At 40.2% G+C, this 17463-nt stretch overlaps 1 protein-coding gene across 1 annotated transcript; it reads left to right on the top strand.

The window, feature by feature from the left end:
* The first annotated feature begins 3617 nt into the window (after positions 1–3617).
* nop9 (NOP9 nucleolar protein) lies at positions 3618–11859 on the top strand. Its single transcript, XM_029453645.1, has 11 exons — positions 3618–3843; positions 5151–5387; positions 5491–5691; positions 7178–7285; positions 9366–9507; positions 9610–9802; positions 9902–10042; positions 10212–10331; positions 10500–10712; positions 11485–11590; positions 11705–11859. The coding sequence occupies exons 1-11, from the start codon at positions 3618–3620 to the stop codon at positions 11857–11859; spliced, it is 1842 nt and encodes a 613-aa protein (XP_029309505.1).
* The last annotated feature ends 5604 nt before the right edge of the window (positions 11860–17463 follow it).

Genomic DNA, 17463 nt, shown 5'->3' on the forward strand with positions numbered 1-17463 from the left:
TAATAAGTAGGGGAGAGAAGGGTCGGTTGGGACACTTTTGTATCGACACAAAATAACCCTCCATTATTCACAGACTACTTCAACCATTATGAAAATAATGTAATCCCTGAACAGATACAGGTGTCTGCTAACAATTTATCCCAAGCAAAACATGCTTTCTAAAAAATTGCTTTCTAACTTGCTAAAAACTCTCTGTCCCAACTGCCCCTGCTAGGCTAGTGGAGAAATTGAAATGTTATTATATGTTATTAAAGTCATTATTACAAGTTATTACATTCATCCGGGGAACATGAATATCTGAACCAAATTTAATGCAATTGCATCACATGGCAATCTCATAGTCTTTGAGATATTTCCGTCTGGACCATCGTGATGGACCCAACACCAAATCATTTACTTCCCTTTATCTCCATCTCTTTCTTTGTAATCAGTGTAGTTCTCTTAAATCACCTTTAACTGGATAAAAAAGTGTACATTCAGCATGATAATATTCTTTTACTATGTTTCTTCTGCTTTGCAGTTCATCAGAAATGACTCAATTTGCCTCACCTGATTCATTTAACTGCACGCCCAAACAGAGACTGTATGCAGGGGTATGTCACTTTTTAGAAGAAATGTAATGTTGTCATTATTGTCACAGAGTGGGTAGTGTAGTGCAATTATTTCGCAAGTCAAAAGCAAGTCATAGGTCCAAAGTCCTAAACTTAAGATGTTGAGTCTTGCTGTCTTGATCTAATCTAAGAAGAGTTTTAAGATGCAAATAGCAACAGAGCATACATATACTATTCAGTAGTATAACAAATCAAGTTTTTTACGTTTTTATTTTTATTTAAATGTATTATTTTTATTCATTTAATTTATACTTATTCAGATGCTTTGGTTTGGTGTCAATAAATGCACACATAAAATGCCCTCAACAATAAAACCATCAGGTTACGAAAACATGAGAGGGTACCATATTCTATATATGACGCCACCGAAGACTGTATGAACAGGGAAGAAATCAACAACAATGTGTTCAAACAAAGACCAGAGGAGAGATGAGGTGCATGTTATTATTTTAAATTAAATAATATAATTAAATTAGCTTTCTGATTGATTTGGACTCTTCTTGTACTTATAAATGGAATAAATCTATTGACCATGAATAAAACATGTTTTCATACAGTGAGGGTAAAAAGACAAACTCATTCTATAATTGTTCTTTTATTTCTACATACTTCTCTGGAACTCAAATGAAATCCTACAATAGATTTACAATTATTCATGAAAAGGCTCATCAAAACAAAGGCTGATGACCTTCAAATATACCAATGAAGTGAAAAATGGCTGTCTACTTTCTACTGAATATACAGCTGTCACCCACCAAGGTTCTTCTGCTTTGTGCTCCGTGAAGGTAAAAGGTATATTGTGCACGCACCTGATTTTACCACGGATATTTTGGGTGAGCATGTTATTGCTCCTACCTGTAATCATACTGCCCTCTGGTGGGCACAGCCAATGTTCAATGCACTTTATGACGTCACAACTAACACACTGCGTACAACCAATTTTGACACGTGGACACCACATTTTTTGCCAAACATGAGACATTACTTTTTACTATGCTCTGTTGATTCCTCACATGCATGGTTAAACACAAGAGAGTTTGCAATGTTAAATAACAAATGTTCATTATATGAATTATCTCAACTAAAGAAGTCAACAGCAGCAGAGATGCAAATATTGCAGATCTAAGAAGGGTGTTCATGTGGCCAAGATGTGATCTAACATGTGATGAATTTATTTTGTTGTAGGCTACCGATGATACTGACACTAGTATCGATAGCCTACTCAAAACAAGACTTCTTATCGATTATTTGGGGATTGATCCTGATTTAAAAGCATTGTACCTATTTGAAGCTAATGTACTTGCAAGATTCTTGCTGTTCGGAGTTGTATCCTCATGGTGGTTTGCACTTATTGTAAGTCGCTTTGGAAAAAAGGGTCAGTAACATTATGTAATGATTTGCCCTTTACTATTTCTTAACTGGCTGGAGGCAATATTGTACATCTGTGTACATTTAGTAAAAGCAATAATCAAGTTAATTTTATGGGTTAGGGTCCATAAGGTATAAGGTATTTGTAACAGGCAAATAATGGTAATTTTGTTCACACTGTAGGCTAGGTCACAAGGAATGTATCACATCCATGACAGTATAGCCCAGATGGGTCCAACAGTAGCAGTAGTAGAAGTAGCTATAAATATGTCTCAGGTCAAATGTGTTCTGTCAAACTAAGTTTGGTGATACCAAGCTGATAAAATATTACACTAGTTGACTACTTTATTATTTTCAAAGGGCATAATCACTTAAACTATAACAATATTACAGGAATTAAGTATTGATTATTTTACAGGGAAAATTAATGTGGGCCCAAAAGTGACATAGGAAATTAATTTGATTAATTATAAAATAATGAAATACATTTGAAATTTACCAAACAAGACTGTTGGTAGTAGGCTCTTTAAAAAGCACACAACTGTTGACAGAATTAGTACCTAATAATAGATACAAAAATAAATTGCTAAGGGGTCTCTTCTAATACTCCTAAGGCATCAATACTGTTCAGCAGTTTTCTTTTTCATATACTTAAGTGATTTGCAACACAACTTGATTCTCTCATAATAACCAATAAGGGTTGTGTCTTAGTACATTAACATCTATGAATAAATAATATACATGAAATAAATAAAGTCAATAAAACCTAGTAATTAAAAGTCAAAAGGCGCCGCCCTATCTACGTCATCACTACGCGTCCACAACACCCCGCCTCAGTCAGGTCTACATAGCTCACACGTGAGTTAAACTACATTTTGTTGCCCTCCATAAATTATGTTTTTATTGATTCGTATTTCGCACGAATTAAGCTAAATGTGTCAAATGCGCTTGAACAATTCGTTAAAATGTCGAAACATATCGAGCTAGTTTGCCTCACCGAGAGTTAGCATGGACGGCGTCTCAGCTAGTCTTTAACGTGCCAAACTCCTTCTCCAGAATTTGTCAATATGACGTGTCACCGCTTATCATAACATATTGAGCTCGTAAAACATGGCTTATGACGTTGTCTGAATCATTAGTATTCAGAGGTAAATTCGGCATACATTATCACTACTCAAATCCCTTGTTTACATATAATGTAGCCTAATTACCACCTTGGTCTCCCTAACATTGCCCTCAATCTCACCATTAGTGTTAGGAAGAACAACAGATACATAACATACTCATTTGTTAGTCTTACCTGTCCGCTAACATATTTTGATTACAGAAGAAATATTTGACTGGCAGTCTTAATTACTATAGTTTAATTTCTGTTTGTTTTGTGTAATTTGTATTAACAAGTACATACTTACAGACGAACTGTACCAATAACTATTTTAAAATAATTGACTATTGCTGCTAGAATAGGAAAACAATACTCTGCATAGGTAAACACTTGTAATTACATCAAAGCCCAACATTGTAGTAACATGTTTTCCCCTCATCTGTTCCGTTTCAGCCAGACCATCAAACTGAGCATCCACTCTACACAAGACCAAGACATCCTACTTGTGACCTGCTTGCTGTAAGGTCCTGGCTATGTTGGCGAAATCAGAGGAAAGGAAGCCACAGAAAGGGGAAATAAAGAAGAGGAGACACACCGGTGAAGATGGAGAAGGAGGAGAGAGGAAGAGGAGGGGAGGTGAAGATGGAGAAGCGGGTCAGGGAGACGGCGGCAGGAAGCGTCTGGACGCCTTGAGTGTGGGCTATTTCCGCAGAGTTGGGGAAAGACTTGGTGAAGGCTTTGAAGACAAGGAGGAGAGAGGTGAGGACGATTATCTTTCTGCAGATCACAGGACTTGGACGTTCTTCAAAGTTGGGAATGTGAAGCAGAAATATGAGGAAAAGAAAATCATAAAGCCATCTTGTGATGACAGTATTGTTATTGTTATAACTGTGTGTGTGTGTGTGTGTGTGTGTGTGTGTGTGTGTGTGTGTGTGTGTGTGTGTGTGTGTGTGTTGTAATATGTGTTGGGTTATAGAACATCCCGTGCTAATGGGTCTTGTTGAAGTTTATAACACCGTAAACACTGACAGAACTATTATATAGAGCTAAAACAACTAGACGATTAGTCAAGCAACAAAAACATATTTAACTACTATTTAAATGATTGATGATTAAGATGTTTTTCAAACTTAAATTCCAAATACAGCTTCTCAAATGTGAGGGGTTTTCTGGTTCAAAATCTTTGGGTTAATGGTGAGACATGAAAAATTGTAACCGACAGTTATCGCTATTTTCTATCAAAAATAAATTGATTGAAAACTGGCACATTTATCGATAATGAAAACAGTTGCAGCCCCACTCAGTTGGTGTTTCAGTTTCAAATTATTTTAAGTGATATCAAACTTTGTCAATTGAAAACCAAACCGTGTACCATGATTAATTCATATTTATAAAATTCAACAAGCAATAAATATCAATATATTATCCGGCCATGTTGTGCACAAATGCATGACGTAGCTCTACCCTTCTCACTGCGGCTGGGAATCAATACTAATAGAAAAAAAGACTGAAAAACATGTTGAAATCCCTCAAAGTAAATTATCCAAAAAAAACAATCTTCTGTCCCTAATACAGTTAAAATTAGCCTCTGGAAGTAAGAGGGAAAAATCTGAAGGGCTGCATGTATATGTAGCTTTACCGCACCAGATTATTACATTGCATGTAAACGTGTTCTCTAATTACCCACATAACCTGGTCCCTACTGAGTTAAGCACATGTAAATGCACTGTTACGTATTTATGACTTTCTGTTGTCATATTGCCCACACATGGCTTTAACTTTTCTTTGCTTATTGCAGCCTTTTTGCATCATTTTACCTGAAATATAACAAGCGGGTTATGCTGCCTTCATCTGTCCTAGTTCAATTATAGTTATATGTTCTATCACAATTGTTTTAGCCAGGATAATCATAACCTGAAGTGTTCATATTATTCCATGCTTACTGCAAATATCAAATATTTTTGATAGGTAGAATTTCAGGTAACCAAGAAATGTCTTTGGTTGACGACAGCCCTAATAATCTCATCTTAACTCTTTCTTTATTCTCTTTTATGTTTCTTCCTCAGAGATGTTTGTGGAGAATGTGCTCACAGAAGTTAAAGGGAAAGCGGTGGTGGTGGCAATGGACCAGACAGGAAGCATCACTCTGCAGCGGCTGCTCCCTCTGTGCAGTCCTGACCAGGTGGCGGAGGTGCTGGCTGAACTGGGCGGTGAATCGGGGTCCGAGTTTAAGGGGGTTTCTTGTGACCGGTGCGGTGGCCACATAGTGGAGAGTGCAGTCAGACAGATATCCAGGGGGATTGGTAAGATTACTTTGTGTCTTTTTTGAGTGGTCGACTGCTCATCACCGTGTGAAACTGCTTTGTAGTAAATAACATGCGTGTTTCTCTATCCATTCATTTTTAGAACAATCAAAGACGCCTGCTACCACAGAAGAAGAAGAGGAGAGTTGTGGGGTGTTGGAGGCCCAGGTGTTGTCTTTAAGTCAGGTGGTGAGAGACAACAGCACAGAGTTCATCCAACATGTTCATGGCTCACACGTGGTCCGCACACTTTTACATGTGCTGGCAGGCTGTGTCGGACCCCCCCGCACTGAGTCTCGTCCAGGTACGCACACGCACAAATTCATTGCTTGGCCGAACACAGGGGCTTTCAAAGTGTGACACACTGAAGGCCTCCCACCGCCCCCAAATGTTGATGGGAAATACTGAGTTTCAGATTGTTTCACTTTTTCCTCCTATTCTAATTCTTTGTCTTTGGTTGATAATAATAATAATCGTCAACTTTTTTGATTATCGATTAATCATTAAAGTAATTTTTCATGCAAAAATGGTAGAAAATGCTGTTTTCAGCCTCTCAAACATTTAAATATCCTTCTTTTCTCTGTTTTATGTTGTAATAAACGGAACATCTTTGGGTTTTGGACTGACAAGATATTTAATGACAACTTAGAGTTTGAGAAACTGGGATGGACATTTAAAAAAATAAAATAATCGGCAGATTAATCGATAATGAAAATAATCGCTATTTGCAGCCCTATTTCGAACTATGTTCCAATAAGTGGGGGGGTTGTAGCCTAAATTTGTTTACATTTTGGCAAATTGGCACCATTAAAAGTGGCAAATTTACTTTTCTGGTATGTACAGACAACTATCACTGGATCACATGGATACTGAAGAAAACTTAAAAATGTGATGATTCTCAGCCAAGTTGTTGTGATAAAGGAGTGTCTTTTCTTTCTATAGTTCTTTAGTGAATTTATGGATTTAACCGCAATGACTGTTGGTACCTCACAGAGTTTGAAACCCCAGACAGACAGAGGGACAGAGTGAGAGAGGGAGAGACAGACAGACAGACAGACAGAGAGAGACAGAGAGAGACAGAGAGAGGGACAGATGGACAGACAGACAGACAGAGGGACAGATGGACAGACAGACAGAGGGACAGAGAGACACAGAGACAGAGAGAGGGACAGATGGACAGACAGACAGACAGAGGAACAGACAGACAGAGGGACAGAGAGGGAGAGACAGACAGACAGACAGAGGGACAGAGAGAGACAGACAGACAGAGGGACAGACAGACAGAGGGACAGAGAGAGACAGACAGACAGAGGGACAGAGAGAGACAGACAGACAGAGGGACAGAGAGAGACAGACAGAGGGACAGACAGACAGAGGGACAGAGAGAGACAGACAGACAGAGGGACAGAGTGAGAGAGGGAGAGACAGACAGACAGACAGACATAGAGAGACAGAGAGACAGAGAGAGGGACAGATGGACAGACAGACAGACACAGAGGGACAGAGAGAGACAGACAGACAGAGGGACAGACAGACAGAGGGACAGAGAGAGACAGAGGGACAGAGAGAGACAGAGGGACAGAGAGAGACAGAGGGACAGAGAGAGACAGAGGGACAGAGAGACAGACAGACAGACATACAGAGTGAGAGATAGACTGAAAGACAGGAAGGAAAACAATCTTTTGATCTGTTGGCTTTGTCAGTGCTAGTTGTTTGAGGCTGGCCCAGTGTGTCAGGACCGCTGCACACAGAGGCTTGTCACTTCACACGTTGTCTTTTGTTGTTTCCAGGTGCTAAAGAACGCAACGTTGCTCCCCAGCTGACAGACTTTGAGATTCCCACATCATTTTGGTACGAGCTGAAAAGCCTTACAGAGACCTTGATGGACAGCGTTAATCGTGAGTCATCTTTCATCAAACCCAGGCGTTGACTTCTTTTATGGTTTAAATACCAGTATTGTAAAGCAAAGGGTACTTTCTGTATCTACAGTGATAACGTTAACTGTGTGTGTGTGTGTGTGTGTGTGTGTGTGTGTGTGTGTGTGTGTGTGTGTGTGTGTGTGTGTGTGTGTGTGTGTGTGTGTCCCCGCCCTTCGCAAAACACAGCGGAGGAGAGAATGTGAATGCGCAAAGTAAAAACTGAAACGTGCACATAGTTTAGATACACAAGCATTTAGTTTATTGATAAAGATGAGATCTTTCAAAACACTTAATAACTTTTAAGGCTGTTTTTGTTAATACTAGTTTGCACTATTTGTGTGATTAAACCATTTTGCATATTGGGGGAAGTGTGCATTCCCCATGATGACTGATTATAATAATCTAGCCGGCGATTCAACAAAACCCCGTCAGCTGCTGCCTGTCTCTTCTTCTACTCGGCTGATGGCTCTGGCATTTTTCTTATAATCAGAAAAACATTTAACCCTATTAAATGCAAGTGAGGACTCATGTGAGAGTCAAAGAGGAAGTGCCCCAAGGGCAGGATATTTTCGCTGTCTAGATTGTGTGTTTAGAATTTAAATGGTACATCCAACCTTGCATTTATAATATCAAAATGAAATGAAATAGTCAATAAATAACCTTGGGCCTAGCGCACACGCTACTGAGAAACCTGAGTGACTTTTCACTGAGCTTTCATGCACAGGGACAAAAGGAAACTTTGTTTGATCCCAAGTTTGAACACAGCAAACAGCATAATGTGTCTGGATGGCTGAGAGAGACACATGTCAGAGATGCAGATCTTCTAATCTGTATAGAAGTTTTAGGAGCATCATTAAGCAATGCTCTGTGAGTATGGAGGTAAATGAGGGATATAGTGTAACTGAGTGCTTGGAGTGCATAGTTAGTTCAGATATCACACTATTCCACTGCAGTAACAAACAAAGTGTAGCAGTATGTACGCAAAGGCGGTGTAAAAGGAGACGGCAAGCTAGCAAACTTTAGCTGTGTTCAAAATGGCATAATGGACCCACTGCATCTGTATGTACTGCAGACTGCCCTCTAAATGAACAGTTAGGTATGCCAATACCAGCTGGCTGTTCACACCGAGCTTTACTCCAGCAATATGTTTTTTCTGCATTAGGGATTTATATTTATTATTTATTTAAGCGGCTTTGAGGTCTTGAAAAGCGCTATATAATTTCAATGTATTATTATTATTATTATTATTATTATTATTATTATTATTATTATTATTATTATTATATTTTCCCCAAAACAGACATTTTCTGAATCCCAAGAAATAGTTTTTAAGGTTTAACTTCAGACACAGTCAAAGGGCGTTGGTCATATTTCAAGCAGCACTAAATGCAACAAGGAGACATTTGCATAAACCTTTTGGTTCCCAACCTTTAGTGTATTATTTGGTGGTATTAATAATTATTAATACAAAAGACCGCTATTTCTGGTAATCAACCTAGAATGAACATAACTTGACTTCGTATGCAGCTCAAACTTCGCTCCAGCTGCGAGGAATATGAAAGCCAGGTTCATCGCCTGTGATCTGTCTGCTGAGAACATCCTCATGGACCTGATATTTGAATATTCTTCTTATCGTTGTGATGCTAAGTTTTGCATCCCTGATGAATCCGAGCATTTGCTTCCAAGCGGGATGATCTAAAGAACTTACGTATTTCTGTAGGGATATCTACTTTTTGTACGTTTTCCTGTTCTGCCGTTATTAGAGTTCTCTGGAAATAGTTTGGATGTGTATTTCCGGGATCATGTTTCCCTTCTCCGCATCACAGGACTTTATCTTTCAGTCCGAGCTGCAGTTTTGTGAATCAAAATGACGTCTTCCACCTAATTTAATATTTGCCAGTATTATTTTAGGGCACATTAAAATGATTAAATATGTTTTCTATAGTACATTTTATATGTGACCAGGACACAAACAACGTATTTGTGAAAAACACTGAACGTAAATATAACGATTGATTGTTTTCTCTGTTCTCTCCCATTGTGTCTCTTTCCTTCCTAGTAAGTGTGACAGATTCTGTAACCAGTGCCGTGTTCCAGACCATGTTGACTGTATGTCACAGAAAACGGCCTAAACTTTGCAAACAGCTCCTCAAACGCATCATGGAGTACCTGACCAGTCGCAGCGCCGCTCCAGGAGTGAGGTCAGAGGCGACTCTTGTACCTTTCCCACTTGTGTCCAGGTTTGAGTCGCTTTTCCAAGACAAGTGATGTAACTGCTGGTTCTGTTTCTGCGCTCTGTTTAGTCCCCTTCTGGTGTTTCTCAAGGACACGGCCTCCAGTCACCTCATTGAGACGATCCTACAGCTTTCCCACAAGTCCCTTCTCCGGGACATCTACAAGAACCACCTCAAGGGTCATCTGGTTGACTTGGCCCTCCATTCCATCGCCAATTTCCCCATTCAGAGGCTAACCGCAGCCTCGGCCAAATACACACTGGTTGGTCCCGATGTCTGCATGTCCCACGGTGCAGGATTAAAGTTTTGTAAAGTGCGTAAATGACTCCATTTCTCCCTCTCTCTCCCTCTGTCTCCATAGTTCCTAAGGTTGTTCGATGAGCTGATCCAAGGCTTGGAGCCCATCTTGGCCGCGGGTCACATGGGTGTAATTGTCCAACTGGCCGAGAGCTGTGCAGAAAGTGAGGAGAAACAGGAGGATTTGATACAGTGCCTTCTCCGTGTAAGTGTCGTCGTAATTGAGGTGTAACTGCCCACATAGGTCTTAAATCCTCCCTTGTTTTTTATTCATCTCTCTCTCTTTATGACTGAAATCAAAAGTGCATAACAACACAATAAAACTTGTTTGGTTTGTGGGTAATAAAAAACCTTGTTGATGTGTTGCCTCCCAGGCCTTCCACTGCGCTGAGCCCGGCACTCGACACGTCAGCTGCCTCCCTCTCTTCATGTCCCTGATCACCTATGAGGTGTATTACCACTCTGACACAGCAGAGGGCAACTTGCAGACGGAGGTAAACACCCGAGAGGAGTCTAATCAAATCAATCTAGGCTGGATTTTAAGTCTTGACATTTCAGTTTAATGATTAGCGCAAAGCTGAATGCACACTGCAGCATGTTGATTTTGAATAAATGTTGCAGATGCGGTGAAGTGCAGTTCTGGTGTTCTTGATCATTTCCAGGTCCCACTGACCTCCATCTGTTACCATGGCTCCCGGCTGGTACAGGCACTGGCCAAATTCAAGGAGCGCTCACTCCTCCTCAGCAGCCTGCGCACTCTGGCCCCTGCTGACCTCCTGACGCTGGCCTCCGACCCCGCAGGCAGCCACGTCCTCCAGGCCCTCATCACCTCATCCAGCGACAAGGGCAGGGGCAAGATCCTCAAGAGACTGGAGGTACCACTACTGGGGCAGTATAAGAGTACAATAGAGTAGGAAGCAACATGAGGATCTTTACTTTGAGCTATTAGCAGTTAGTGTGTGCAGTTTTAAACATGACTGCTGACATTCAGCCTGATACAGCTTGTTCTTGGTTTTGATCTTTAAATGGGACCTGTTGGCAGTAGGCCTGTCCCAGTAATTCCATTATAGACTTATCGTACGTTATATGATCACGAGCACCATCGTTTTTGCTCACCTCGATATTGTCCAAGTGTTTACTTGCGTTTTTGTTTACATAAGAATGTCACACATTTTAGCCAACATGATGGCAGAATAATCAGCAGGGTTTTCTCTACCATTATAACCTGCAGCGCTCTGAACCCATGTGCCAAATGTTATAATATATATATATATATATATATATACACACATACACACACACAAAATACCATTGTATTTATAGTTTTGGTTGTGTATTTTTTATTTTATTTATCTATTTACAAAACAATCTCAAATGTGTGCACTATGTCACATGTAAGGACACATTGGGATATTTCCCATTGCAAAAAGTATTAAAAGCATATTTCAACAGAAAATCTTTTCCGTTAACTTACACAGGAATATATTTTTGTTATCGTCAAAGACCAAAACTATTTACAGTTTTTATTTCATATTCTTGTGTCTTGGTGTCAAAGTGTGAGGAAATGAACATTTCTGTTGACTTGAAGTGGAACGTTATCAACACAGGTCATCACTCTTTCTGTGTTTTTTGACATTTGTCCTCCAGGGCCAGTATGTTCCAATGGCCTGCTCCAGGTTGGGCAGTCGGGTGCTGGAGGCCGTGTGGAACAGCGCTTCAGTCTCTCACAGGAAAAGCATCGCGCAGGAACTAGGTAATACAAATCATCGCACTCATCCTGACTGTAAGGGTTGGCTGGATAGACTTTTTAAATGTCTTTTTACACGCGTCAATGACTTCCTTTTACCCGTCTCCCCTTCCCTTCCAGTGTCCAGTGAAAGCCAGCTGAGGTCACATCAGTTTGCTCGCCATGTGTGGGCCAAGTTTGCGCTCTCCCACTTCGTCCACAGAAGAGTCCACTGGCAGGAAATACAGACCGGCGAGTCCAAGAAGCGGAAGCTCTTCAGTGACATTCTTGATTAAACATTTATTTTTTTAAATGATGTGCTTTTTGCTATCTAATTGGATATAAACAAATAAAGAAGAGAATATTACTTTTTTGTCTGCTAATTTTTACCTCCACAAAAGGAGCACGGCTCCCCAGGGAGGGTGCAGCACCCAGGAAATGTTATTTTACCCTTTTAAATAATTGGAAATTAATTTAAATTTTAGTTTCTGTTCAGGTGCTTGTGTTGTGTTAAGAAGAGCTGCTAAACATATTCTCACCCCTCGCTGTGAAATGTAGTTTGGGGTACAGACAAAACTGTATAAGTGATCCAAATTATTAAAAGGTGCATGTTTTTCATTACTGCCCCTGAAAAATGGAGTGCAGAATGTCCCCCAGGCAGTCCCCCAAATATAAATGGACCTTTTTCCATCATTTACTGCTAAAGATACAGTCATCACGTTTTAGAAATAAAGGCTGTATATATATATACAATATATATATATATATATATATATAAAAAGTCATCTTCCATTTTCACATGTTAATCAGGACGTTTTTTCAGGACATTCTTTACTTCCTTGGGTGTTCAATCATATGGATCGAATATTTAATTCTGCTGGGATATTAATTTTAAATCAAGTTTCAGGTTTAATTTAAGAAAATATGTTTACATCTGTTAGTAGTTAACCCCTCCTCTGTTGAAAATATGTTTTGGGTGCAAGCGATTCCTAAGAATGGCAACGTCGAATCCAATTTGGTGTAAGGAGCAGAACGGCCACTAGGGGGTGCTAGTGTAATGTTTGTTCTCTGAGACTGTCATGTTTGCCTGAAGGGTCTTCGAATAAGTAAAGCAACACTTTCTCAAATGTGTGAACATAAAGTCACTTAAAAACACACACCTTAAGGCAAAAAGCTGACACTGCATCTGTTTTCGCTGTTGGTTTCTCTGAATAATATTGACAATAACAAAGTATTACAGTATGCATGTAAGCACACATTAAATATGTAAAAGCAGTACATGTCCGACATTTGAAAGGCGGGGATGTCAGTCTGATGTAGATCTGAAAATGATCCGACAATCTCTTCTATTCTCCTTAATGTTGTGCTTCCTAATAATTAACACGACACAAACAGATTGTGGGCGCTCTGTAGCTCCTTGTGTCGCAGCCCTGTGGGAGACGCATTAGCTTAGTCACAGAGGGGAACATTGATCATATATTGATTTGAATATGGAAGGCCTTTATCCTAGCAGATGCTTCCCAGTAGAGAGGAAGCACGCAGTCGAGAAGCCACTCTTGCAAGACCGCACGTGTTGTCAGTGTGGGCACAACAACAAAGGCCACTATACCCCTGGGTAATAAATGCACTGCATGTGTTCCCTACACTGCATTTAGACATACTATACCAACTCCCTAAATGTCAGGTGTACTCCACTTATAGAAAACCTCATGTGGTGCAATTCTAGTGGCTTTTTACCTTCTTTTGTCGAACCTACGACCTTAAAGCAAACCAGAAGCCATTCTACCTTTTTAAAGCTGCCGACGCTGTGGTGCTGATTCAACTGAGAGCTGCTGATTCAACCGTATAGTCATTTTGAGGCTCCAGGTTGTGTTAGGTTGTTTTATTATTTTATTGCAGGATGTTTCTAATATTTCTGCCTTTCCACATGAATGAAGTGGAAAGCAATATTGGAAACATCTTTCCGTGTCGTGTAATACAATACATTAACACCAAGGTGTCTCAAAACAGAATGGAAGTAAATCAGCGTATAAACAAGTGAAGAGTAAGGGTTTGCAATGCGAGGTAGTGCAGGTTCTGTGTTTCAGTGGATTACATCATAAAAGTATTGATATTCTTTTGGTCACTGAGAATGCACAGTGCTGCTCTCCACAGAAGCATGACACTTTCCCACACCTGAAGTAGTGAACTATGAAGATTTGTTTGAATTTGAGATTCGCCTCAATACAATTAAACTAAAAGAAAGTTTGTTTGCAGCGATCAAAGGAAGTAAAAGTGATTCCCTTTGAAATCTCAACATCAAAGTGGGTGTCTGTTCTCCATGGGATGAATCTAAATGTCTTTTTTGTAACTTTTCCTCCTGCAGAATATTAAGTGTCAACAGTGCACAAAGGATATTGGGTAACACTTTATAATAATGATTCAAATCACATGCCTAAATAATGATTCCTGTCGCTCACCCTTAACAAATGATGCAGTCACTAGGAGTTTATGTAATTAATTACCAGTTAATGGTGCATGAGCATTAACTTCTCTCTGAACGTGATTGTTTTCATACAAATGAACCTTTTTAAAGTCACAATCAGTTTTTCTCACTTCATTAAAAATGGAAATTGTTAGAGTAACTTTTCCTTCCCCTCTCCCCTTATCTGTCATGGCACCTGCTAGATGTTTTTAATTTGGGGGCATATAAATAAATTAATGTATGAAGTAACTGAATTAATCATAGCTTGATGATCCATTAAGCTTTAACTAATCACATGAACTCCGACTTGATCATTTCGTACTAGTGAGCGACAGGAATGCATGATGCACACATGATGCATTCATTTATAGTTATGCATTACTTGAGTATGTGATTTGTAGTGTTACCAGATATTTCGAAGTCTTACAAATGGCAAATCAACAATATGATATTCATTCCATATAACATTTGTGTGTTGGGTTTAACATGTTAACCTGTAGATACCAATGATTGCGTATACTTTTTAGATTATTACCCCCGCCAAGGAGCTTATGTTTTCCATGATTACAGAAAAAAACGACAGTTTCCTCTTTTTGCTCCGCAACGTTATCGGTTATAAACCCGTTTTCCATCGTGTGAGAAAATGGGCGTTTGGCGTGTGAAAAGTGTAAATTGTAAATATTAAGCCGTAGCAGGGAGACGGCTAGCTTAGCTTAGCATTCAGACTGAAAGCAGGGGAGTGTAACTATGCTTCCAGGGTTCTGTGTTCCCCAGACACTCAATAGTTAAAAGAGGCCAGTAAACTGAGAGACTTCTGAATAATTATTATTTGTATCTACACATTGCATTGTGGGAATGTTTGAGGACACTAGCTATATCGTGTGCACAACTGTCATACTCAGAATTCGGGCATTCAAATCAAATTGCAGACAGAAAATGTAGTGCACTATACAGTAAACACGGAGTGGAGTCACTGCTCCCAGCTAAGAAATAGTCCCGCCAGAACTCCTCTTTACACCTCAGTGTTGTACAGATTGAAGAAACAAGATATACCGTGTTAATTATTGAGCTTTAGAGGTAGGCTGCTGTTAGGTGGATTGTGTTACCTTTGCACGCAGCCAGGCTTTCTGTTTATCCTCCACTTTGAGTGTTTGTGCTAAACTAAGCAAACAGCTCCTGGCTCAAGCTTCATCCGACACACATGAGATCGGTATCAATCTTCTCCTACAACTCTCCGCAAGAAAGCCATTAAGAGTAATTTCCAAACTGTCCCAACTATTCCTTTAAAGAATGTGTTTTTGGGTGTTTTCCAGTCATGTGTTTGCAGTTGTTCAGACTCTAGATTTATTGCACATTATTCAACACATTCCCCATTGCATCCGTGGGAGCTCATGTCAAGATCGATACCAATCTCGTGATGGCATCTAGTTATAGTTTGTCATATTTTACAGAACACCTGGTTGGCTCTCACCTTTTGACCTTCTATTAATCCACAGCCATGGAGAGCCTTGCATAAGGCATCCAGCCCATAATTATATTGTTGATTTGTATCTGCTATAACAGCCACTTGGCCTTATCTTTCACTCTGGGCTTCTTGCTTTTCCCAAACCAATTCTAATGACATTTGCCTCACCCTGAGCGTGACACTGGTCTGGCTCATTCTCACTCCCTTTTGTTGTTATAGGTTATTATATCTCAGTGCATGTTTGAGCTGTGCACTTGGGAGGCAGAGGAACAATGACCTTTCGGGTACAATGAGCCATTGCTCCTTGAAAAACAAATATCATTGATTCTCCAGGGATTCAGCAATGCTTCCTTTAAAGCCACTCAATGTCTGGCCACCTCATAGCCATCACTGCAGCCTCCGCCTGCCCCGGTCTATCCCCAGATACACTACACAGATCATTTCCAATATTACCTCCTAACCAACATGCCTCCACCCACACCTCAGGAAAGTATGCATCTCATTAGTTATGAACAGTGCTTTCCTGAAAATAGACTTTCTTTGGTGCAAAATTAGCAGCAAGTTCGACAGGCTTTCAATGGACACAGTAGGTGGGTTTTCGGCTTCCCTGCTCCGGAGAAGTATTCTTCTGCCTGGAGAATCACATTAAATGCCCACAGAATGAGTCAGCGGCAGAAAGACAGAGAGAGGGAGGATTTCTGTCACGATTTGAGAGACTGATAGGGTGTCACAAAAATCATATTGTCCCCGTTTCCCACTCTATTTCCTGCGGGCTTCTGTGCAGCTGTCAAATGAATGCTATTATCTGACAGTTATCTGACCTGTTTAAGGGGGATGAAATCCTTTATGTGTCATTTTCGGTTCTGCGGGACAAATTGTATACAAAAAAAACCAGCATGTCTCTGTTTGGAGAGTTCACCTTTTCATTGTGCTTATCGCCGTCTGTCTCATTCACCTGAGGAGGGTGGGGGGGAGTAAAAACAAATAAAAAGCAACAGAAATATAGGACATTTGAGATGCCAAAGCACTAGGACTCATCATCTCCTTGACAACTGTCTCCAAGCAACCATTACTCCTCAAAGCCTTTTTACAACCCTGACTCTCTCCCTCTCCCTCTCCCTCTCCCTCTCTTCTCTCTCTCCTCTCCCTCTCTCTCCTACTCTCTCTCTCCCTCTTCCCTCTCTTTCTCTCTCTCCCTCTCCCTCTCTCCCTCTCTCTCTCTCTCTCCTCTCTCTCTCTCTCTCTCTCTCTCTCTCTCTCTCTCTCTCTCTCTCTCTCTCTCTCTCTCTCTCTCTCTCTTCAACCCCTCTGTCTCTGTGCCAGTTTTCCTTCATCTCAAGAGTCCTCCTATGTCTTCTCCAGAGAGTTATTGCACCAGCATCAGAAGCTATTCGATGTGATCTCATATGATTTACTGAAGGGAACCATGTTCTTGCTTTTTAGCCTGATGCTCTTCTCTACACCTGCAAGGTGGAGCAGGAAGACAGAGATGTTTGTAGTCAGTAAACTAAACTGCTTCTTTGATGCATTGTGATAAAGGAAAAGGCTAATCAAGTATTGGTGAACTTTCCCGTTTAGTAATGAGTAACACTTCCAAGTAGTTCATTGACTGTATTCAATGCTAACATATTGCACATCCTGTTGACTTATATTGGACAACTGTATCTAATAGAAATGGCTTTAAGTATTTTTGAATCTACTCAATTCAAAAGTGTTGTTTTTGCATGGACTGTCGTTTCAGGAATCATCCATATAGCTGATGTAACTAACTGTCAGGTTACCAGCCACTGCATAGTTATTTTAAGCTGTAGAACGTTTCCTATGCCCCTTAACTTCCTTCAGAGGGCAGGAGAGTAATACCTGAGTGTTTCATTTTTAGTCCAGACCGCATGGAAAATTCAACAATTTTAGGTAAGAGGTAAAACTGAGGCAAAAATATCATATAAGTCTACGGTCGTGTCCATTCAGCTT

This window comes from Cottoperca gobio, chromosome 17 (assembly GCF_900634415.1).
Source record: "Cottoperca gobio chromosome 17, fCotGob3.1, whole genome shotgun sequence".
Lineage (NCBI taxonomy): Eukaryota > Metazoa > Chordata > Actinopteri > Perciformes > Bovichtidae > Cottoperca > Cottoperca gobio.